Here is a 23642-nt window from a genome sequence, read left to right on the forward strand (position 1 = left end):
ATAAGCTGTGATCATTCTGAACTTGATAAGTCATCACAAAAGAATTCTTTCCTTATCAGTGATGCTTATTAAGACCTTTAGGTTCTTGAAACAGGTCTGTTTCTGCTCTGAAGCTCCACTCATCACTATCTCCCCTCAAAAATTTTGGCTCTGGTGTGGCAAACTGTAACAGAATTGAGTACATGAAGATTAGTTTTTTTGTGGGAGAAAAGAGATTTGTGGCAGTTTATCCTTTTAGGTTGGATGTGACAGATGCAGCAGCTAATTGTTCCCTAATATCTGTTCTCCTTTCTTCTGTATTAATAGAACCTCTGATTTTTAGCTGGACATGTGCTTGCCTGCAGTAAATATTCCATTTCCCACACTCCCTTGCAGCTGGTTGTGCCAGTGTGACTAAATTCAGAGCATGGTATGTGGGAGGGTGATCTAAGCAACCACTAGGTTGAGTTCTTTAAGAAGGAAGCATGCTCTCCCCTTCCTGATTTTTCTTCCTTCCCACTGACTGGAATGTGCCTGTGGTGGTTAGCTCTCCTGGACCCTGGAGATGCAGGCCACGCCCTCTTGGTGGAAAAGCAACAAGATAGAAGGAACCTGGGGCCCTGACTGGGGCTGCCACATGAGCCCCAGCCTGCTTATGCTTGCAGCTGTTATGTCAAAGAGAAAGAATTGTCCCGTTAAGCTAGGATTATGTTAGGTCTCTGTGTCAGCAGCTAATTAACACGTTGGGGGATAAACAGTTACGAAGTTCAAACAGTGTCAGCTGAGTGATATGAACAAGATGAGAAACATACTTTTAAAGGTATTTAATAAGACTTTTTTTTTCAAATCAGTACAAAAATTTAAATACAAAAATGATTTGCTATTGACATGTCTCAAATCTATCATGGAAACTCAAAGTTACCAGTATTCTGTAAAATATTTGAGAACAGTCACCCACTACAGACATTCTTTTCCCCTGTGGGATGTCATCCTGCATTAAAACTCTGTATTTAAATAACAATATTGTCAGTTTGGTCCATTTCACATGGAAAAGTTCTAGTTAATTTTGAATTAAATAGGGATTGTAGCACTATCCCTAGACTTTAGAACATGTGGTTGTTTCATCTGCTTTTACACTAAATGTGTTAACATGATGTGCAACATTCAAAAGGGAAACAAAGATACATAGATAATTATTTAAAACTCTTTTTAAATTAAATGGAGTAATTCATTTAGCTCTGAGATTAGCACCATTGTAGAATATACAGTATCTGGCATAGATTTTTCTCCTCCCCTGTCTAAAAGTTAGAAGCATATGCCTGATAATACACACATGCACGCATGCACGCGCACACACACGCACACACACATGCAATTGAGTAACAACCAATAAATAAGTTGGAAGGTATTTGAAAAGTGAAATTTGGTTTTGACTAAAGAGCTACTTTCTCTCTTGGTGGAAATAAAAAGCCCATACATGTACAGATAAATACAGTTTTATAAATCAGCTGATCTGACTTGCCTCCAAGCCATTTCAATGCAGCTTTTCAGCAGACAGAGCCCAGTGGATCCATGTGGCTGTCATAGCCATCGGCCCAAAACCAGCATCCTCAAGACCAACCCAAAGGATATTTGGCCACATAAATGCTGTCTGCTTTGAAAATGAAGGTTGGGTGGGATATGTTTTTGATGGGAAAAGTTTGTCATATAATTAGCTGTGAGTAAGAAACCACGTGGTAATGAACTCATTTCTCTTTTTAAGAAATTGAGAAGAAATGGTGCTTGTATACCATATAGGGAAAAGACAGATATTAGGCTGAGGAGAATATTCTTGATGGTTAAAATGATTCAGATTTGACATAGACACGATTCCATGTGTGTTTATACCGTATTTATTTGTGTATCTTCCCATCTGTACCTATCCCCTCATTTCAACACTCTTAACTTTGAGGAGTAGATACAAGACTCCACCACCATAGCCCCACATTATTCCCCCCAGTGGCTTATAGTGTCAGCAGCAGACTCATAGCCAACTTGAAATGCTTTGTCTGTGTTTCGAGACCAGATTTGAATGTGCAAAGCAATTAGTATGTACCTAAATGAAAACCTGGAAAAAAATTTACTTTTCTCTTTAAATTTGTATTGACTCCTGTACTTGTGGGGTGACATAAAAAGCATGGGCTGTCATTGCCCTCTGACATTCCAGGTGGCTCTTCCACAGGTTGCTTCCTGCATTTTTAGTACCTACAGCAGGAAGTAATACATCTATTTTTTAATTTAAAACTTCAGAAATTATTTTTTCAAAACAATTTATTTTCCTATGTAATTCTGAAACTCCCCCCTCTTTCCCCGATCAAAGGACGGCTTGGATTTAGGAAATTCACTTTGGAACTTCAGATGACACACCGATTTGTATGTGTACTACACAGGGAAATTTCTTTGAAATTCAGTAGCTACTAAAAAGTACTGATATCCCCTTTGTGGGTGAAACCTCATTGTAGTCATTTGTGTTTGTAGGCAAAGGAGGGGGATTATTATACGCATGTAAACACAATTAATAACTGCTATTTATAATGAACATTCCGCAAAACTGGAAAGTTATGAGGGGAGAGGGTTACTTTTTTTCTTATGACTTCCAAGTATTTATATTAGTTGGGTCATAATGGAAATTACATGGAGACAACAAGAAAGAAAAAAAAATCACAGGAAAAAAAAATAACAAGCAAAAAGAACCCGTGAGGAATAAATGAGTTACTTCCTACTCATGTCTCCCAGCTGGTTTGTTAGCTCCCTACGGGGCACTGTCTTAGGCCCCACAGAAGTGTCTCATCCAGTGCTAGGCACACAGAAGGCACGAGTAAATACACTACAGTTGTTCTTCTAGGGACACTAGACACACAATTCTGAGTAGAACTCTTGTTATGAAAGACACAGCCTCCGACAGGGGAGAAACATCCCTTGGAGTAAAGCTCTACCCTGGTTCTCTGTCCACGCCTCACTGGGGAAAAGCACTGCAGAGCTCTCCCACATCCCATGGCAAAGTATCTGCACAAATACAGAGGAAATTATGCAAGTAAATACGGTATGTAATTGTTATCATTGACATTTCTTTAAGTCATATTTATAAATATTTTAAAGTAAACAGTATGAGCGAGTGACTTTCATTAGCTATGCTCTTTCATACTGAAATACTTTGATCTGAATAAGCAGGTTATCATGGAAGCACATAACATAAACAGCTAATACGATTCCAGTGGGTACAACACAAGTGTCAGTACTTGATACATAAATCTATCCCATCATTTTCAATCACAAGCTGCTGTGCAGAGCACTAAACATGCATCTTAGTTTTTATTTGTACATGATGGTTCAGACTTTCACTTAAATATAACTTTCCAACTATATAAATGTTTTGAAGCAATTATGTTTCCCATTTGGATTTTTTGGTGCATCCTTTTCTTTTCTTCTATTAAATTTCTCTCTTTTTTTCTTTCTTACATGGGATACAATAAATACCCTGAAAAAGAGGAATGGACATACTGCCCGGCATACAGTCCCGCAGCCTGTTCAGAGGGCATCTGGAGGAACACCCGGTCTCCGGGCCGGAGCAGCAGCACCGCGCTCCCGGACGCCTGGTCCAGGAAGCCCTTCTTGTACTCGTCATACGTGTACATCATGGGCTCGTTGTTCTTGAACAGAGCAACCCACACGTTGCCTCCCTTGCAGTGAACGTGGTATGCAAAGTAGTAGACCCCAGGGACCTCACAGGTGAAGATGCCCGTCTGCGGGTTGTAGTTCTGTCTGCCGTTATAGAGCAGTTTGTCAAACTTCACTGGGGCCCCCACAGGTGGGAAAGGCGCAGTCAGCTCAGCGGTAAATGCAGGCATCTCGTAGGCTGGCCCTCCGTTCTTGCCTTTCTTAGCCCCATAGGCGTGGGGGGGTTTCACTCCGTCAATTCCCAGCCCCATATCGGGTAGATACTCTCCATGGGGTGGTGGTGTCGGGGGCATCACAGCTGGGAGTCCTGGGGGTCCTGGAGGGCCTGGGGGCCCTGGAAGGCCAGGCTGGCCTTGGGGACCAAGGGCACCAGGCTTCCCTGGGGCGCCATGAAGTCCTGCCACTCCGGGCTTCCCTACTCCAGGGAACCCAGGGGGCCCTGGGAGACCCGGTTCCCCTTTGGGGCCAGGAATTCCAGGAGGTCCAATGGGGCCACTCGGGCCTGCAATCCCTGGGATACCTGGGGGGCCCTGTAAGCCCTGTTCCCCTGGGATTCCTGGCTCTCCCTTCTGTCCAAGCAGCCCTGGGGCACCAGGGAGCCCTGGCAAACCTTTATACCCAGCTTCCCCCTTGGGCCCTATGGGACCTGGCAAACCCCTCATGCCGGGGGGCCCAGCTTCACCAAGGAAACCTGGCTTTCCTGGGAAGCCTTGAAGCCCTGGCTCACCCTTGGGACCTATTGGCCCCTGTGGTCCCACAGCCCCACCTTCTCCTTTGGGTCCAGGGAAACCGATAGCCCCTGGAGGGCCCATGGGACCTGGGATTCCAGGCAGGCCTGGCTCTCCTGGTGGGCCCCCCAATCCAGGGGCACCTGCTGGTCCTCTCTCCCCTCTTGGTCCCAGAGCCCCAGGAAGACCCGCTATGCCCCTGTCGCCTTTGGGGCCTGGGAAGCCGGGTTTCCCGATCCCTGGAGGGCCTGGGGGTCCTGGCAGTCCTGGCAGTCCTTGTTCCCCTTTGCCACCTGGAAATCCTGGCTGCCCAGGGATCCCATCCTGGCCTGGTTTTCCAATTCCAGGCATCCCAGGAGGTCCTTGAAACCCCGGGACCCCTATAGGGCCTTGTGGCCCAGGTTCGCCTGGAGGGCCTGGCTTTCCCAGGGGGCCCTGGGGCCCAGGGAAGCCTGTCACTCCTGGTTTGCCCACTCCTGGAAGTCCGACAGGGCCGGGAGGGCCATGCATCCCTGGAGGACCCTTCAGGCCTGGCAGACCTGGCATCCCGAAGCCCTTCTCTCCTTTAGGACCCTGAAGGCCTGGAGGTCCTGGTAGTCCTTTGGGTCCTCGCTCACCTTTGGCACCTGGTTGCCCTGGTAACCCTGGCCCACCTGGCTTCCCAATGCCAGGAAGTCCGTGAGGCCCTGGAGGTCCTTGCGGTCCTGGGATCCCCATGGGTCCGATCTCCCCTTTGGGTCCAATTTCACCTTTGGCCCCGGGCATTCCCATGGCTCCTGGCTTTCCTGGCATTCCAGGCATACCTGGCTTTCCAATTCCTGGATATCCCTGTGGCCCTGGTTTTCCTTTGATTCCAGGTATCCCTTGACCTGGTAAGCCAGGGGGCCCAGGTGGTCCTCTTGGGCCAGGCTCTCCACGGGGACCTTGCTCCCCCCTTAAACTGGCTAATGGTATTTCTGCGGGGAGAGGGGGGAGAGAGAGAGAAGGAGGGAGGGAGGGAGAGTGAGAGTGAGAGAGAGAGAGAGAGAGAGAGAGAGAGATTAATATTGATCATCCCTCACTTCGATCATTATTTACTTCTGACACATTTGCCTATTACTTATCAAGAGGAAAGACTAGGAATAATGTGCTCGTGTTCCAGGACTGTATTATCAGTACTTAATGGACAATCAGGCTGATAATTTCTTTGTCATAGTTGAGATACTGTTTTGGGAACTGATATCTGTGGCTGCTTTTATCAGCATTAGTTAAGTAAAACAGCTAAAAAGTAATGAAGAAACATTCTTCCTAGTACAAACTTGGAGATATTATGGTGTATTCACTATAAAGAGTTCAAAGAAGGACAAAGAAAAATCAAAGTTGCGTATAAGCCCACTACTCAGAGATAATCGCTTGACATTTATCTGTATTTCCATCTCATGTGTTCTATATATATGTACATATGTATGTATATATATGTGTGTGTGTGTATATATATATGTGTGTGTGTATTTCAAACAGTGTTGGAGTCATTTTTATTTTTTCCCTATTTAATGTTATACTCTATTTTTCTATGTCCTTGAATTTTAAATATAATATATGGAAAAATAATATTTCCTCTTGTGCTGAAATATACTATGATGTAGAGGATGACCGTCATTATCATGTAGACTCAGGGAAGAATAGAAGCATTTTATTTTTATTCTGTATGTGGTTTAATAACATCTTAAAATCTGTCCTCTAGAGTCAAATCGATGTGTTTAATTTCTTTAATATGCTGTAGGATTTCCTAAGCCTCAAATATTAATTCTTCAATTTAATAAGTTACTTCTCACTTGCAAATTTGGTTTTTAAACAGGAGTAGTGAATAAGGTATTTTAGGATGATAAACAGTGCGGAAAAGGAGTTAAACTGGATTAGCAGGAAGCTCAGCTTCTCTTTCTGGCCTTGAAATGAGACCTTGACTGGGTCACTTAAGCCATCAGCATCCCTGCTTGCCTGTCTGTACAGCAAGAATAATACACCCACACTACAAGATTAGAAAATAGATGTGAAAGGCGTTGTGCTTTCTCGAATTGTTATCGAAATACAAAGCACATGTAATTATATTGATTATGCTATGCCTTGCAGAGAAACACAACTCTGGACCTCTCATGCTACTGAGAGTAAGGAATAACATAAAAAAATGAAATTGATGGTCCCAAAGTCTTATATTAACCATTAGTTGCATCTTAATCCTGACCATTGTATTTTTCACTGAGCTATTGTCAGGGAACAAAATAGAACCACAGAACTCATGTATTTTCCAAATTCCTCAGTTGCAATCTGGTACCCATCTGAATAAGTACAGGAAGTTTCAAAATCCAGGCAGGCCATTCAAGAAAGGAAGGAAAACAAATGACTGAGATAATCCCCTAAGTGGAATATCAGCTCCTAAAGGGAAGAAAACTGGAAATACTTCTTTTATGCTAATAGGATTACTACTGTGTGCTCTTGCTAAGCAGGAACTGTGTAGCTCCTTTGTCAAGAGAGCATCTGGGGCAGGGTCACATCACATTCATCAGGAATCCCTAATGTCTAGCACGTGCCTGGAGTATATTCTGTTCTTCCTTAGGTTTTGTTGAATGACCAACTGCAGCAAAGTTTTTTATGGTACTTGAGCATTTATTTAGTACTTACCTTATGTCATAGACTCTCTCAATAATCCTACTTTACAAATGAAGAAAAGTAGTTTCAAAGAGGTTAAATGACTAGGTTTCTCTCCTTTCTGGCCTCTAGGCACTCAGGCCTATTAGTACCAAATCCAGTAGTTCCGCAGAAGCAGAGCTTCCTGCTTTTGCAGGGACCAGTGGGAATGGCCTCCACCGCCTCAAAGGGAATTGCTACTCTGATTGCAATTCCTTTCCTGCAAGTGCTAGGTTTCCTACATTTCTTATAACCCAACTGAGTTTATAAGAAAATGTCTCTCGGGAATTCCCTGGTGGCCCAGTTGTTAAAACTCTGTGTTCTCACTGCCAAGGGTCCAGGTTCAATCCCTGGTCGGGGAACTAAGATTCCACAAGCCACGCGGTGTGGCCAAAAAAAAAAAAAGACTTAAAAAAATTTAAAAAAAAGAAAATGTCTCTCACAGTGATAGGCATTTTGCTGGTGTTGAATAACTAATGAATATGCCTAGAAAGTAATGGAGAGATTTTCAGATATCATCATCTCTAGGTAGGTATATAGTCTGTACTCTTTGGGCTCCTTCTGTAGATTTATTGATTGACATGTGTAACAACTTAATTAGAGCACTCTTAAAAACACATTTGTCTGGCACCTAGTTTACAAAGTGCTTTTATATGATTTTTTTAACACAGCAGGTTCTTATAACATTGCTCTCCTAGTTCTGAAGACTGACATCACTTCTTTTTTCTTTTTTTCCACTGCTATGTCCCTTAGCATTTTGGCTTAGAGCCTGACACAAAAAGAGATGCTCATTAGTTGCTGTATGTTTGAATAAAGAAATAATGAATAAGGGACTAAACTTATTTGTTATGAAGTATGCTTTTTGTCATTTGATGCTGTTGAAATAAGAAAGCACAACTTACAATAATTTTGTCTTTCTTCAACACCTGAACTTTTCAAGGATAGGGTTTAGGACACAGGCAGTTAATGAATGTCAGTCACACATGCTAAAAGAAAAATGTCTAAAATTTAGCTCTCCCCCCCCCCCCGCAGCGTATTGTTTAGGGTTTTGGAAAGCTGCTGTCTTACAGCAGAACCGAAGTATGTTACCTTTGCCTTTCTTGGGTGCTGCTTCCTTGCCCATTCTTGGTGCCGGCTGAATTTCCTTCATATATTGGGGTAGATGTGGATACTCTTTGCCATACTGCATGTGGGGCAGCTCCTTGCCCATGTTAAGGCCATTTTTACCCAAAGGCATGTGAGGTACTTGCTGGCCCAGGGGCTGGTATTGCGGAATTTGCGGTGGAATCTGAGGAGGAATTTGAGGTGGCAGCGGCTTGATGCCATAGTAGGCACCAGCTTGGATGAGCCGGACGGAACCCAGGGAAATGGTAAGCAGTACTCCCAGCAGCTGCAGAAGGGCAGGTGGACCAGCCATCACCTGTGGAGGAAGGTACGCACCAACATGGTGAAAACCAGCAGGCCAGGTGACCGGAGTTTACTTAGAGAAAGAAGGGAGAAAAAAAGAAAAGGAATCATGGTCTTTATTAGCAGAACTTCATGAGTGGAAGACAAATGGAAGGGAAGATGTCACCTTTCAATAGAAAACAGACAAAACCCAGGAAAGAGTAGGGTCTATCAAATGAAGGCAGCTGGTGGGATTGCAAGCTATGGGGAGACTGCTGGTTGTCCCTGAACATGAACTCTGCCCTCTTCCATAGTATTGGCACCCCTGACTTTCAGCTGGAACAGAGCAAGGCTAGAATTACGGCATTTCATTTAGAAGTGGCCACGTGACAAAGTTCTGGTCTGTTGCGTGTAGTTGTAATGGGTGCAACTTCCAAGAATGCTCCTTAAGGGGAGTGAGCATGTTCTTCCTCTTGCTTCTTCCCACTGGCTGGAATGTGGATATATATTACCCGGAAACAGGCCAGACACCATGAACCATGGAGTGAAAGCTGTGCATTGAGGATGGTAGAGCAACAAGCTAGAAGAAACCTGAGCCTTGGTTGAACTTGGAGGCGCCATATATTGATATTCATCCTTAAGTTTGGAATTTGTTTACGCAAGAGAGAAAGATTTACCTTCTTTAAGCCATTGTTATTTTGGGTGCCATACATTTGCACTGAACTTAATCCTAACAGATAGAATAGATTCTCCAAAATGAAGCAAACTTAGTGGCAAGTCATAACTTTGTTAGTAAGTGCTGAAATTCTATTGTAAATGGAAACAGTTAATAATTTATAGGCTTTATGCCAGAGGCAGTAGTTTTTCATATGTCAGATGTCCTTTGGCTGCTTTGGTGTGGTCATAAACATATAAAGGTTAAAGAGCAAACAAGAACAACAATAAAAACCGAAGATATCTTCTGAATTGGAAAGAAGGTACTTCATGTGACAGCCCCAAAATGTCATTAAAAAAAAAATCACCATCATAATTATGTACATACAGGGATACCATTTCTTTCTTCTAATTATGTACTATGAAGTCATTTGTTCAGAATTAGGTTAATTGGACCTGGAGATCATTAAAGTTTATCTTTGTACTATTATGAAGAAAGGAGTTTACAAAGCATATTTGTTGTGTAAATAAGATAGAGATGTTTACTCGCAAGAATAAGCTGTTTTAAGCCTTTTAATAGCACCCTTTGCAAATTAGTAATTAGTAGAATAAGTATAAATGAGGTTTATCTGTTTATAAAAAACAGCTCGAGATGGGTGTTTGGAAACGCGCAGGGTTGAAGAACCAACATCCCAGGGAACTGCAGTTTTCACAAATTCCCGCTAGAGGGCAAGTGTGGTACACATTGACGTCTGCTCAGTTACCCGGAGGTCCTAAAACTACACATAAGGCTTTGCTCCCACATCTTATAGAGGGACTTAACGAAAATCTGAATCCTAAATGGAGTGTCATCATAATGCTGCAGAGAGAGAGATGGGACGTGGTGGGGTGGGGGGAGGGGGGAATTGGGGGGATGGAGAAAGAAGTGGCAAGTTTCTCACAATTTTTAATGTAACTGTCTTCTGGAAAACTTTGAGTAAACTTGAGTAAATAATTTAATCCAGTAACTAACTGAGTAAATAATTTAAGTTCGATTCTCCTAAGAGTTTGTTTTCTTTGCTTCTGCCTTACTTAATTCTGGATCATAGTTTTCCACTTCTTAGAAAATGTGGGTTGACTTTGCAACATCGTATTCAAGAGTAATGCCAAGAGTATGAACAGGCTACAGAAGAATTGGTTAATAAAAAGCACCTAAGAAAATATTTAGTAAAAATCTCCACCATGAAATTCACTGCATTACAATTTTTCTAAATATACTAACTAATCATTTTTTCCCCTTTGGGGTGAAAATGAAGAAACATCTGTCAGCAAAATGATTTATACAACTTTCTCTATTTCATAAGTCAGAGTAGTCTTCGAGAACTATTTGTTTCAAGTGTACTCTAAATGGGAGAAGATAGAAAGCTGTTATTTTATGTCCTTATATGAATGATTGTTATAAACCATTTGGAAAGAGCCACAAAATTAATATTGATTTATACTCAATAGTCAAATTTATTTTAAATGGAAAAAGAACATCTGTTGTAAGTACTCAACAGTGGTTTATTGAGTATTTATGAGACACAATGAGAGACCCACCCAGGGATTACAAAGATGACTATAATATAGTCAATAGGCCCTGCTCTCAAGGAGCTTACACTTCTTTGTAGGAGTGACAGATGTGTAAACTATTAATGAGTAGCAAAGGATATGGGGGGGGAGTAAATTTTCTTCTCACTTCTGTTCTTTAGTATCTAAAATCCTTTCCCTTTGAAGTAACAACATTTCCCATTTTCCTTCATATTTTCCCAGAGATATTCTCTGAATATGCACACCCATTTAAGACAAATTACAGCCTGTTCTACGCACCACTGTTCCTTACTTTTTTTACTCATAAGACCAGAACTTCATCTTAATTTTGTGTATCTGAACAGATCCCTTCAACTTCTTTTGTTAAAAATAAGACTCAGTTGTTCTCTAAGCCCCATCTGACTCTAACATTCAATGTCTAAGGCAGTCACAAGAGAGCTGACAGTGGTAATATCTGGTGATGTGTAGCCTGGGATTTAATTCTATCTTTGGAGGTTAATGAGTTTCACTATTAAACCCTGAACTTGGAGTGATAATAGATAGCATGCTTGGTCCTTCACCCTTCCTTCAGTTCAGTGGCTGTGATGGATTTACTTAATAATCTTCAAACCAGGACAGTCTAATGAAACACTGGAAAATTGGAAGAGGGTGAAATGCTTGGAAGAAGACCAGTTGAATACCAAAGGCCCACTGGGATTCTGCTCTACTACAATTATTTCCTCTCATAGGCTTGGCCTTTCTCTCCTGAAAACTACCTCTTTCAGTCCGCCATCTGCCGTTTCTCTGGATCTTTATTTAAATAAACTTCATTCAGTTTTAGCTTGAATATTTATGTAGGGGCCCTGGTTAGAATTTACCACTTGACTTATCCTTACTCATTTCCCTCTTGTCCCTGAGGATATTTTTGGTGATCAAAGTGGTGTGGAGATTCTCCCCAAATCACTCAAAAGAACATCAGATTTGTGTAACACTGTACAAACACCTGGTGGGAAGAAGGAACCTCAGAATTCCTGCTGGGGAGAAATGGTGGTAGTGGGTTTTCTTGCCTCTTTTTTCTTTTTCTAAGGATGTAGAACACAATAATCCTGTGAGTTCTGTTTAATGTGTTCTTGGGTTTCTGTTTGATAACCGTTATGTGGTGTGTGTGTGCTTGAGTACATGTGAACATAAACATACATACTGTGTGTGAACACTGGATCTTTGCCAGCCAGGCTAGCTTAGTGATGGGTGTCATGTCATACAGGAAGCGCATTGTAGAAGAAACCAAAAGGCAGGAGTTGAGTTGTAGCTCTGCCATTCTCTGTGTTTATGACTTTCTGCAAGTCCCTTATCTTCACTGAGCTTCAGTTTCCTTGTTTATAAAACAGAAATTATAATCTCTGACTCTCCCACAGTGCTGTTCAAGGGCACAAATGATACTATGAATTCTTTGTAAGCCGAAAAGCACTCCTCACGTTTGTTATTATTAATGGAGTGTGACCAAAAAGACAAATCAAAACCAACTGAAATGTCAAAGACTTTCAAAAAAGGATACTAGCCAAAGTAAATGTGAGGTTAACTGCAATAATGATAAACCTAACATGAATAAAACAATAATGGCCATTAAAACGTACTTGTTAAAAATGGCAAGAAAGAACAGCTGAACCAAGGCAGTTATTCATTCTGGGGTCAGAGTCGCCAGTCCTGGTCATTTTTTGAACAGCCCTAAATGGTTCCCTATATTTGGGCAGGGCTGCAGAGAGTTTCAGTTTCCTCATGTGATCTGTAATGTATATAACAGAGTAATGTGATATATATTATTTTAGACGCTCCTCAGCATTTTATTTGTATGTTGATCCTCATGAGATTTTGGCTTACTGTCTGAAAGAATGTTTTAAGTATTTAAACCTTCAATCCTTGCCCTAAATCCAACTTTCCCTTTCATATGGGACAGCTTTCCCTTTCCCTTTCCCAGCATGTCTGTATTGGGGTATGTGTGTGCATGTGTGTCCGTGTTGTGTGCGGTGTGGACAAGCCTCTCTCATCTGCTGCCGGGTGGCCCTCCTCTGTGCCCCCTACTTGCCCCCTCACACAGAGTTTGTAGTTTCTCAAGGCTTCAGATTCACCACACCTAAAACAAGGGAAAGTCACGCAGTATCCTACTCCTCCAATATTTACCAGAATTGTTTTCTTGGCTTTTCCATGCCTCTCAAAGAAAATTCTCTCCTGATTGATTGCTTTTCTCAGGGAAATTCATTCGGTAGATACAGATATTTATGGTATACCTACTAAGTGTTACAAACTGTTCTGGGGATTAGAGAAAGAGGTGAATTAGAGAGGTAAGTCCCTGATCTCATTGAACTCACATTCTAGTGTGGGAAGACATGTAATTAACAAGTTAAAAATAAATTTTGTAATCTCAGATTTAAGTGCTGTGAAGAAAATAAAGCAGGGGAAAGGGCTTGAAAATGGCTTGGGGTGGTAGATGCTGTTTTGGAAGGATGGTGGGGGAAGACCTCTCTGAGGAAGTAAATTTTGGATAGAGGTGCGAAGGTTGAAAGGTTTATTTATCTCTCTTAAGACACAATACTGGAAAAAAGAAAGAGTCTTATTAATGATAATGGTAGCTGTATGTGCCATTCATTAATGTAAACCCCTGTTTCAAGACTCTGTTCCTCATCTATGTCAGTCCTCATTTTGACCTCTTTTTTCATGGTATTCTTTTTTTTCTGGAGGATTCTTATTCTTTTTAAACCCCTCTCCATATTTCAACCCTACTGTATTGGTTTGCTGGGGCTGCAATAAAAAAAGTATCCCAGACTGAGTGGCTCAAACAACAGAAATTTATTTCCTCACAATTCTGGAGGCTAGAAGTCCAAGATAAAGGTATTGGTAGGCTGAGTTTCTTCTGAGGCCTCTCTCCTTGGCTTGTAGATGGCCATTTACACCCTGCATCTTCACATGGTCTTTCCTCTGCATGTCTGTGTCCTAATCTCTTCTTATAAGGACACCAGTCGTATTAGATTAGGGCCTACCCTTAATTTCCTCCTTAAAGACGCTATCTCCAAATGCAGTCATTCTGAAGTACGGGGAATCGGGACTCCAACATATGATTTGGGGGGACACAACTCAGCCCATAACACCTACCATTCCTCCAGACCAACTCAATTCCTACCTCTTCTGTAAAGTCTTCCCTACCTACCTCCTCAAACATCATTATTCTGCTAGTACTACTGAAAGTTTAACACAAAGTTAAATATAATTCTAATCAACCTTATGTTTTTTTCCTATTGTTTTTTGTCCATTAGACCTCACCGTAATCGTAGGTTTCCTGAGAACCAGGAAAATGTGTGATATTCTTTTGACTTCCTCAACATTTATTGATGAACCCTTACAGTCAAAACTTGCAGTGTTGATAGGGGCTTTAGAAAATATCAAATTCAGCCTCATTCCCCATTTGGAATCCTTCCTACAACAGTTGTTGACAGAAGGCCTTCATATTTCCTACCTGAATATTAATAATGATGGAAACATTCATAAGGCAACTTACGACCTTCTTGTGCAATTTCTGTTGCTATTTTTATTATCTGAGCAGCTTATAGGGGATACCCACTTTTTTGATTCATAAATGGCAGTGCACATGTAGGTTACTTTTAATGGGAGGTGGGGAAGTGGGTATTAAGAAATATATCCCCCAGCTTGGCTAAGGCAAAAGATAGATGGTCACATGATCTTCTATTGCCATGTAAATAAGCCCACCTTAGGGTAATGGAACTAGGGATATGTAACTTTGTTGCATAATTTATTAGTATTACAGGACATTAACAACTCTATAAACTATGTTGATTAACCCCACTCAGGTTATGGTTTTATTGCTGTTTAGAATGTTAACCAGTTTTGTATCAAACTTAGCATTATCTCAGCATACTTTTTTATCTGCTCATTACAATGAAAAACCCAGATTTTTAACATTATATTTCAAATTGACTTTGTCATCATTTAAAACTTTGACATGTTCACTTACAAATGAGAATTGTGTTTTTAACATTTTGAAGATTATGATGGGGACACAAACTAAATAAAATCATAAATGTATGGTGTGTTGGATGATATGGAGAAAAACAAAGGAGAGGGTAGGTAAGGATGTTGAGGTGATGCTCTTTGAAACCCACTTTACTGTAGAAACTGAGCCTTCTGCGTTTGGATGGGCTGGCACCTGGGTTTTAAAGGAAGATAGAAACAACTCTAAATAATAGAGGGTATGGAAAGTTGGCCTTCTGGGGGATTCCGGAGGAGATTAAGTGTGATTGCTGCGTGGGAAAGAGTCGGAGAAGAGATTTCCAATGGAGAAGCAGTCAAGAAAGGAAAAAGTCTTTTCAATTGAACTTTTTATGTTCATAACAGGATACATATTGTAAATTCCCTCCTTCATTTTCTCAGAGATGAAGAAACTCTAACTCTTCTGATGATACCTTCAGAAAACCTAATTCTTTGGGGGGAATGGATTTTTGGGGGGTAGGTAGAAGAATGGTTTAGTGCTGTTTTATATTAGCATTGGGCAAAATCAGTGACTGTATTTAGAAAACCAGAACCAGAGGATGGCTAGGGGAGGAAAGGCAATAAACATCAAAGTTATAATAATATTAGCTATGTTTTTGAGCACTTACTTTATGCCAGCACCATGAACATACTTTAAATACATATGATTAATCCTTTATCCACTTACTAGGTCTTTTATTTTTATTTTTTTTAACACTAAACTCTCTCAAATGATATCTCCCCATCCTGTATTTATACAGTTGATTATTTTACTGAAATTCAAGACTGTTACATTCCAAGTTAGAAATTTTAAATTCTTATTTGAAAAGACAAACATCATACAATATCACTTATTTGTAGAATCTAAAAACTGATACAAATAAGCTTATTTACAAAACAGAAATAGACTCACAGACATAGAAATCAAACTTATGGCTACCAAAGGGGAAAGGGGGGGAGGGGATAAATTAGGAGTTTGGGATTAAAATATACATACTACTATACATAAAATAGTTAACCAACAAGGGCCTACTGTATAGCACAGGGAACTATGCTAAATATCTTGTAATAACCTATAATGGAAAAGAATCTGGAAAATAATATATATATAAATGTATGTTACATGTGTAAATTTTATATATGTATATAAACTGAATCACTTTGCTGTATCCCTGAAACTAACACAACATTGTAAATCAACTATATTTCAATAAAAATTTTTAAAAAGTAATTCTCATTTGATTATTGTTAGGAGATATCATCAATACATTAGATAACAAGGTGCAGATCTAATTATACATCCACTTTTCTCCATCTTGTCCTCCAAATTCCAAGGCTGCCTTTTTCGTTGAAATAAAGAATTTCCCTGTATATAGGAGAAGATCCTGGACTGGATCCCTTACTTTTTGCTTTGTGGACTAGGGACACAAGCTTGGAAGGTATTAAGGAAGTCAAGGTGAATATGCTGAGATGGATCCCAAAGAAATTAAACCATCAGATATTAGTCAATCAATCAGTGAAGGCAGTGGGCAAAAATATCCAATAAGCATTCATTAGTTTTAGTCAGTCTACCCAATTACACCTATTAGGACTGATACGTATATAAAACTGAACTTGAACATGTGCTTCACTGATGAATCCTGAATTTTGCTATAGTTAAGAGGAGCGAACGGCCCCACCACCTAGATATGGGCAGAGCATGACCTCTTGGGACCTACAGAACTTGAGGTGTCAATTAGGTTGTGTCTTTGGCTCTATGGGCCACCCACATAACCCCTCTGAAATGGATGGCCAACTGCCACATTCCAAAAGTTCTCCAGAAGAGGAGATTTCACAACATTCCCTGGTAACCAATTGCAGGATTCACAGACCTGCATTTCCTAAGATCTGATCTGAATCTTTCTTGCTGAAATTTAAGCTCATTTCCTCTTTTCTATTCTCAAAGGAGGTGGGAAACATCTGGAGAATATTTTACTTAAAATAATAGTTCACATACTTGAAGTCTGCAATTAACTCCTTTTGTTTCTCTAACTGGAATCATGTCAGCTGCCAAAGAGTTTATAAAACACTTGAGAGAACCCCTAAAAGGGAAGTTCTAAAGTGGAACCCTTTTTTCATTTTTAGCTTTTCTTCCCATAATATGAAGGCATCATTGTTTGCAGAGCACAGAGCACCTAAATGCTGGTTCTGACCTAAGCAAGTCACCTACTCTGAGTGGGCATCAGTTTCCTCATCTGCAGGACAGGGACATTGGCTAAATGACCTCAAGGTCCCCTCTAGTTCTAAAACTCTATGGTAGCTGTGAACGTGAACAACAAATCCATACTTCGTGGACAAATGATTTCATGAATGTACATGCTTAAGCCTTTTGGACGTCATCTCACACTTCTGGTTACTTTTGAGCATTTCACTCCCCCCACCTTCTACAGGTGGAGAGGGAGGGAGAAGGGTCTGAACAGCCCCCCTGCAAGTATCCCTCTGATGAAAGAAGGTGTATCTGACAAGAAACCAAAGAAAGAACCTAAATAAGAAATAAAATTTACAGACAAAAATGTGATTTATAACCTCTTTTATACCATATTCGAAGATTGACTAAAAGTTGAAGCTTATTGAGAAATCTTTAAGAAGTGGCTACAAATGATAAAACCTCCCTACAATGTATAGGCTCAAAATGTCCCCCAGAGTCATTCAGCAAGTATCGATGCATGCCTCCTGTCATAGGAATGACAAATGAATACAAAGTATGCACCTTGGGAAGGCAAAGTAGGAAGTGAATAGGATGATGTAGTCGTTTTTAGGAGCTATAATGTTCTTTTTTTTGTGTGTGTAATGTTCATTTTTGAAGAAAAATGGAAGATCCAAAATTTAGAGGCAGCTCTATAGTAAAGCAGGCAAAGAAGAGGGCTTCTCAAGAATAAGACCCTCCCCATTCCATGGGCCCAGCGACTTGCAGCAAGGCAAATTCCTTCCTGGTGTGACCGAGAAGGGCTGGAGAGAACTCTACCGTTCACATGAGCATCTTTCTGCCTTCTTGGCACTACTACAGCTTGTGTAAATGACACAATGTAAAATAACGGTGTTTTCAGGCCTTTGCAAGGGAGAGACGTGTGAGGAAGTCTCATCTAATGTAAATCACTGAACTGGACATTGTAAAAATATTTGTTAAGAGCAACTAACTATAATGTATTTTGTAACATATAAATATCATGGACATGGAAGTATAGACTTCCAGTTATAAGACAAATAAGTGCTCGGGATGTAGTGCACAACATGATAAATGCAATTAACACTGCTGTACGGTATCTATGAAAAGTCGTTAAGAGAGTAAATCCTAAGAGTTCTCATCGCAAGGAAAACAATCTTTTCTCTTTGTTTTGTATCTATAGGAGAAGATGAATGTTCACTCAGCTTCTTGTGGTCATCATTTCATGATGCATGTAAGTCACATCATTACACTGTACACCTTAAATTTATACAGTGCCGTATGTCAGTTATATCTCGATAAAAGTGGAAGGAAAAAAATATATAAATTTCATGGAACATTTGTTCACTGCAAACACTTTTATTTAAGCCTGAACTCTGTGCAGACCAATGGGATTACAAGTGAATTTCAACCAAACAAAATTCAGCAATTTCCTTGTCATATGCATAGTTGAAATTTGGTAGTTGTTGTAGAAGTTGTTCTTAGTAAATAACATGAATGAATTGAATAAAGTAAAATGATAAAATCACACTCATTCCCAAAATATCTAAGGTTGCAGAGACTAGAAAGTTTAAACCAAGTTAGGTAAAAAGACAAAAGCACATAACTTGTTTCCTGAATGACCTTTATCCAGGTCCTGAACTTGAAGAACTTGGGGTCCTAGGGTAGCCTCTAGATGTGGGAGGGAGTCATAAGGAGGAGGAGATGGCCTGCCTTTGGACTCCAACTTTTCCTGAGGAAGGCTGTCATATTAGAAGCTCTTGCCTCTTCTACTTTTCTGCAATTCTCTGTGTCTTCTAGATGCTTCACTATTGCTCAGCATCTTACCCAAGAAAAGTTGAGAGATCAGGTGACACTCAAATGAGTTAGTTTTGGTCAAAGTTTTGAAAATTGAGAAAGTTGAAATATAAAGTACAGCAGGCCCAGTTCCCAGCCAGCCTGGGCACTTCCTGGAAGCAGGATGGAGAGCCCTTTGCCACCAGGGATGTTTCTCCCAATATTTTCCTACGATGGTGGCAAGGAAGGACTGAAAAGCACAGGAAGGTCTCTCTTCTCGGTCCCATTCTGAGTGGCACTTAGTATTTACTCTATCAGTATATCCAGAAGATTAAGCAAGCAAGCCAACTTCCTGTGCTAGCATTTTCTTCTAATTAGCTGGCTTTCATGGCGGGTAGACTCTTCATTTTAGTATTTTTATAGGAAACTGTGAAACAAACCAAAATTCCCTAAACCAAGCAAGAAATCCTAGCCTTTTCCGTCTTCCATAATACTAAGATATTTATTAATGAAATTACTGTATGGATGCATACGTGTCTTTGTGGATTGAAAGGTGAGAGGTAGCGGACACGAGGCTGCCAACTGACTTTTTTTTCACTTTCGAACTGGTGATTTGGGGGATTCAGGTGTTGAAGTTTTATTTAGCTAAGATTACTTTGAGCCACATAACCTTGAATGACTTGATGTTAAAAGTCAAGCTCTAGAGTTTCTATCACACATGGGCAAAATATTAAATCAAATCAACAGCACTTGGAAATAAAAATAATAAATTTCCTCCATAATTGCTCTCCCCTCCCCCTGCCCACACACACTCATATGGCTAATCTCCAGTCAGAAGAGCAATCCTACTAAAGTTACAATATGTACCCCTGAAAATTTCTGAATTATATAAGAACTAAAAAAAAAATCTCAACAATTTCTTGGTCAGTAAAAATGTGAATTTGTTCTTTCTCTGTTGCACGGTTTAAGAGTAGCAGAGATCATTCCACAGGACTGTTCCCAAAAATGAATTTAAATACAAAAAGAATTGAGCTCTCAAGCTGGGGCTAAGCCTAAAATGCCAAGTTGTGATAAACCGTCAGCCACAGAGAGGGCAGTCTCTAAATCCACCACTTTTCAACCACAGCTCCATATAGATAATTAGCCCGCGTGGTAACATCCTGCCCTTTGAACACAGGCAAAGCACTGAAAGCAACCAAACCACAGCTATCTTGGTATTGGAAGTTCTGCTTCTTTCAGGGGTGGAATTTATTTTGAGGGAGAAAGAGATGGATGTGCTGTCTGGGAGGAAAATCATAAGGCTTTCACAGTTAATCCACTGAACATTTTTCAGAGAAAATGGAAGTGGAGAAAGGAAAGGACAAAGAATTATGTAATAAATGCCAGTTTTTGGAGACGCCTAAGTGAAGGAGGCTGGGAGTGTGGAAGAGACCTTCCTTTTTTTCAGCAAACCTTGCTACAGGGTACAAAGAATTCACAAAAATGAGGAATTGCACTGATAACCATGCTTTATAAGTGCTATTTCTTAGGACTTAGTGGGGATAGGAAACTGAATTGGAGATGAGAGACCTGGAGTGTATGTAGCCACCTCTCTGTCATGTTATACTCCTGTGCTTTTCAGGGCCTCCTCTTCCTAAACTATAAGATGAGGGGATTGAATTAGAGGGGGAAAGAGCCTAAATACCTGGAGGAAGCAGGGAGACCGGGGAGTGAGTGGAGTCGGCTGGCCAGAGTTTGCAGTGAACTAGGGAGCACTACCCTATCCAATGGGGCAGTAGTTGAACTACTCACTTGTTTGCCTGGTTTGGGCAGGTTTTCCAAGTTTTCAAGAGAAGCCACACATTGGGACATTTTGTGAAACCTCTTCATCTTGACACTTGGGGTTGATTTCTTTAAAAATAATGTCTGGTAGAAAAAACAAATGCCTCCCTGCGAGCAGAATCCAACATTTAGGCTGCTGGGTGCCTTGGTATCAGATGGTTTCTAACATCTCTCTTGCGCTAAAACATAGTATGGGGGAATCCCCCTGCCTTTATTTGCTTAAATTTCTAACTCCTGGCATTGTTTCTCTCTACTGTGTCACGTTGATTTGTTTAATTATTAAATTCAACAATCTTATATGGAATTTTTAGGCACTACTATGTTAGTGGCTGGCTATATGTAAAAATAAGTGAGAAACAAGGACATACTCTCAAGAAGTTTCCAGTCAACTATTGCAAGTTAGATCTTAATCTGGTGTAAGTGCTTCAATAAAGACAAAACAGACTTTAACCTGGACGGGGTGTGTGGGTGGCAGGTTGGTGAGACACAAGGTCCTTGAGGGACAGTGTTAGAACTAAGGTTTGAAGAATGAATGGTAATTGCTCAGCAGAGTAAGGAGGGAAGTGGAGGGTGTTATCTAGAAGCAGACATTGGCAGCTACAACAGTTAAAGGGCAGCTGTAGGGGAAAATGTTTAAGAGCAGCAACTCTGAGCTAACCTGCCTGCATTAAATCCTGATTCTATCATGTTCTAGGTCTGTGATCTTAGACCTAGTTAAGGTTAAGTTACTTAACCTCTCTGTTCTTCCATTTCCTCAAGATAAGTTGGGGATGATGGTAACATCGTCTGTCTTGTGAGGTTATGGAGGATGTGAAGGGAATTAATGCAGGTAGAATGCTGAGAACAGTGCTTAGATATAGTAAGCACTGTATAGGTAGGTGTTAGTTATTATTTAAAGAGGGAGAAGGAGGATGACGAGAAGCAATAGCAGTAGAGGGGATTATGGGCACCTGTTCCACCACACTTAATTGCAGTCCTGTTTTTGAAGAATTTGAAAGATAATGATTTTTTGTCTTCACTTTGCTCCAGACCTATTATGAAAACTAGGCTGCCCAATTGTCCCCTTGCCTGAGATACCAAAGACAGGTCACGTATAGATAGCTCCTACTAGGTGGATAACAAGTGTAGCGTCTGAGTTCCCACCCCTCAGCCCTTGCCCCACCTGCTTGTCGCCCGAGAGCACTCGGTTCAAATGCTCCATCTCATCTCGCTCCCCTTTCCGTAGAGAACTGGCCACTGCAGCCTGTCTTTGTATTGACTGTGAAGGGCTTTGGCTTTAACATTCAGAGAACCAAAGACATTTCTAGGCGGTGATGGCAGCAGGTTGGCCTTGTGGGAGCGGCTGCAGGACTTAGGCTATATTTTACTGTTGAAGGAAGTAAGATCCACGAGTAATAATAGCTATACTTTTAGGTCAGAAAAATAATCAGCTTAAGATCACTTTTTTTAGAAGCTTGATCTTTTCGTACTATTTTCAGGAACTTGAGGAATAATAATATTGGATAGTTCACATTTATTTAGTGTTTACCATATTCCAAGACTTGTGTCTGAAAGATTCATGTCCCCCTCCCCCGCACCATAGATCCTTGCTTAATTCAAAACTACACTGAGTTTTGTATCTGAAAAAACAGACTCAATTCAACATATGCTTCTTTTATAGTAAGTGCAAAGTAGTAACCTCAAATCCAAAATACCAAATAAATCCCAAATCCTTTTTAGCCACAAGCATTTATTTAAATAGAAAATATTAATTTTCCCCCAAGTGAAGCAAATTTGTAATGTATTTTATTTTGAACAATGGTCATAAAATCTACCAACTGGCTATGGGGGGCAGGAAGCTCCATATACAAGCTCTCTCAAGTGTCTGGAGCCCTGGGGTCAGACATTTATCTCTGGGGATTCTCTGCACCTGGTTCATAACTGTGTACAAAATAGGCTTTATAATTGCTTGTTGGACAAACATTGGGTTGGCCAAAAAATTCGTTTGGGTTTTTCGTAACATCGCACAGAAAGACCCAAACGAACTTTTTGGCCAAGCCAATAAATGAATGGCACCATATTTTTATCCCATCTTCTCCCGCCTTTTCTAAATGTTTAAATAAGATCTTGGGTGGTGGGAAGGCTGAGAGTGCATTACAGTTTCTGAATACTGGATCAACCTGCCTCTTCTCTCTGTCTACGGTTTTCATTCTCACTCCTGATTTTGTGTTCTAGTGTCCCCTGCCAACTCACAAGAAGGAGAAATCCTACATATTAGGCTTGCTTCCTTAGAAATCGAGTGCTCTTTTTGCTTTAAAAATAACAAACTTTGTAAAGACAGGGAAGGGTTGATTGAAGGTAACATAATCTTGAGATTGGTGATAATTGTCATTCATCACAGGATGCTTGTAATAGTCTCTTATGGCTGCTCTAAAGGTCTTAGACTTGGCCTGAGCTGAATGACAGTATCATGGAGGCATTTTTCTAAATCCCCAGTCTTAATATTCAATTTAGGACTCTAGACCTCAAGTGAAAAATCTCTGAAGTTCTCACCCTCCATAAAGGTAATCTCTGAGACTCCATTTCCTTATTTGTAAAACCGAGAGTGTCAGATTAAATGATCCTCAATGTTCCTTTCAAGTCTAAAAACTCACTGTCCTTGTCTCTACCCAGTCTAGTCCTTTTTTGTTCTGTCCTAATTATGCCAGACACTGGAAAGAGTCAGGCAATAGGCTGTGGAATCGAGTATTAACATGAAATTGGATGGAGGGTGAGAAGGAGGGGGAGAGATGAACATGTGATGATTTCATACTCATGTGAACTCTTCAACAACACTTTGCAGAGTCCCACGATTCTTTTCTCTGTGATTGCCTGTTTTGTGGGCCACATCCTTGCCATGAATTTCTGTCTCCTCACTGTGGAAACCAGCCAAGGACACATTACGGACCACCTGCTCACTTTCTTACACAAGATGACTCCCCAGACTTATTTTCTTTGCTTTCTCCTCCTGCTGGTTTATGGCTTTCTTATGTAGCAATAAAACTCTTGGAGAGTCCTCTTAGGGATGAATTAATGCCACTTAAGTATAGTTCCATTAGCTGCCCTTTGATGGTTCTGCTTAAAAATAAAGGGGGAGTTGGGGCAGCTTG

At 40.6% G+C, this 23642-nt stretch overlaps 1 protein-coding gene across 3 annotated transcripts in view; it reads right to left on the minus strand.

Annotated features, from left to right (window-relative positions):
* Window positions 1-788: 788 nt before the first annotated feature.
* The window catches only part of COL8A1 (collagen type VIII alpha 1 chain), a 155531-nt gene continuing 132677 nt past the window's right edge, over window positions 789-23642 (minus strand). For all 3 annotated transcript variants that reach the window (XM_060150701.1, XM_060150700.1, XM_060150702.1), the window contains 2 exons: window positions 8178-8508; window positions 789-5380 (listed from right to left, as the gene is read on the minus strand). In XM_060150701.1, coding sequence (XP_060006684.1) covers window positions 3474-5380; window positions 8178-8505 — 2235 coding nt within the window. In that variant the 5' untranslated portion in view covers window positions 8506-8508 and the 3' untranslated portion in view covers window positions 789-3473. The remainder of the gene's footprint in view (window positions 5381-8177; window positions 8509-23642) is intronic.

The sequence above is a fragment of the Lagenorhynchus albirostris genome, chromosome 5 (genome assembly GCF_949774975.1).
Source record: "Lagenorhynchus albirostris chromosome 5, mLagAlb1.1, whole genome shotgun sequence".
NCBI classification, from domain to species: Eukaryota; Metazoa; Chordata; class Mammalia; order Artiodactyla; family Delphinidae; genus Lagenorhynchus; species Lagenorhynchus albirostris.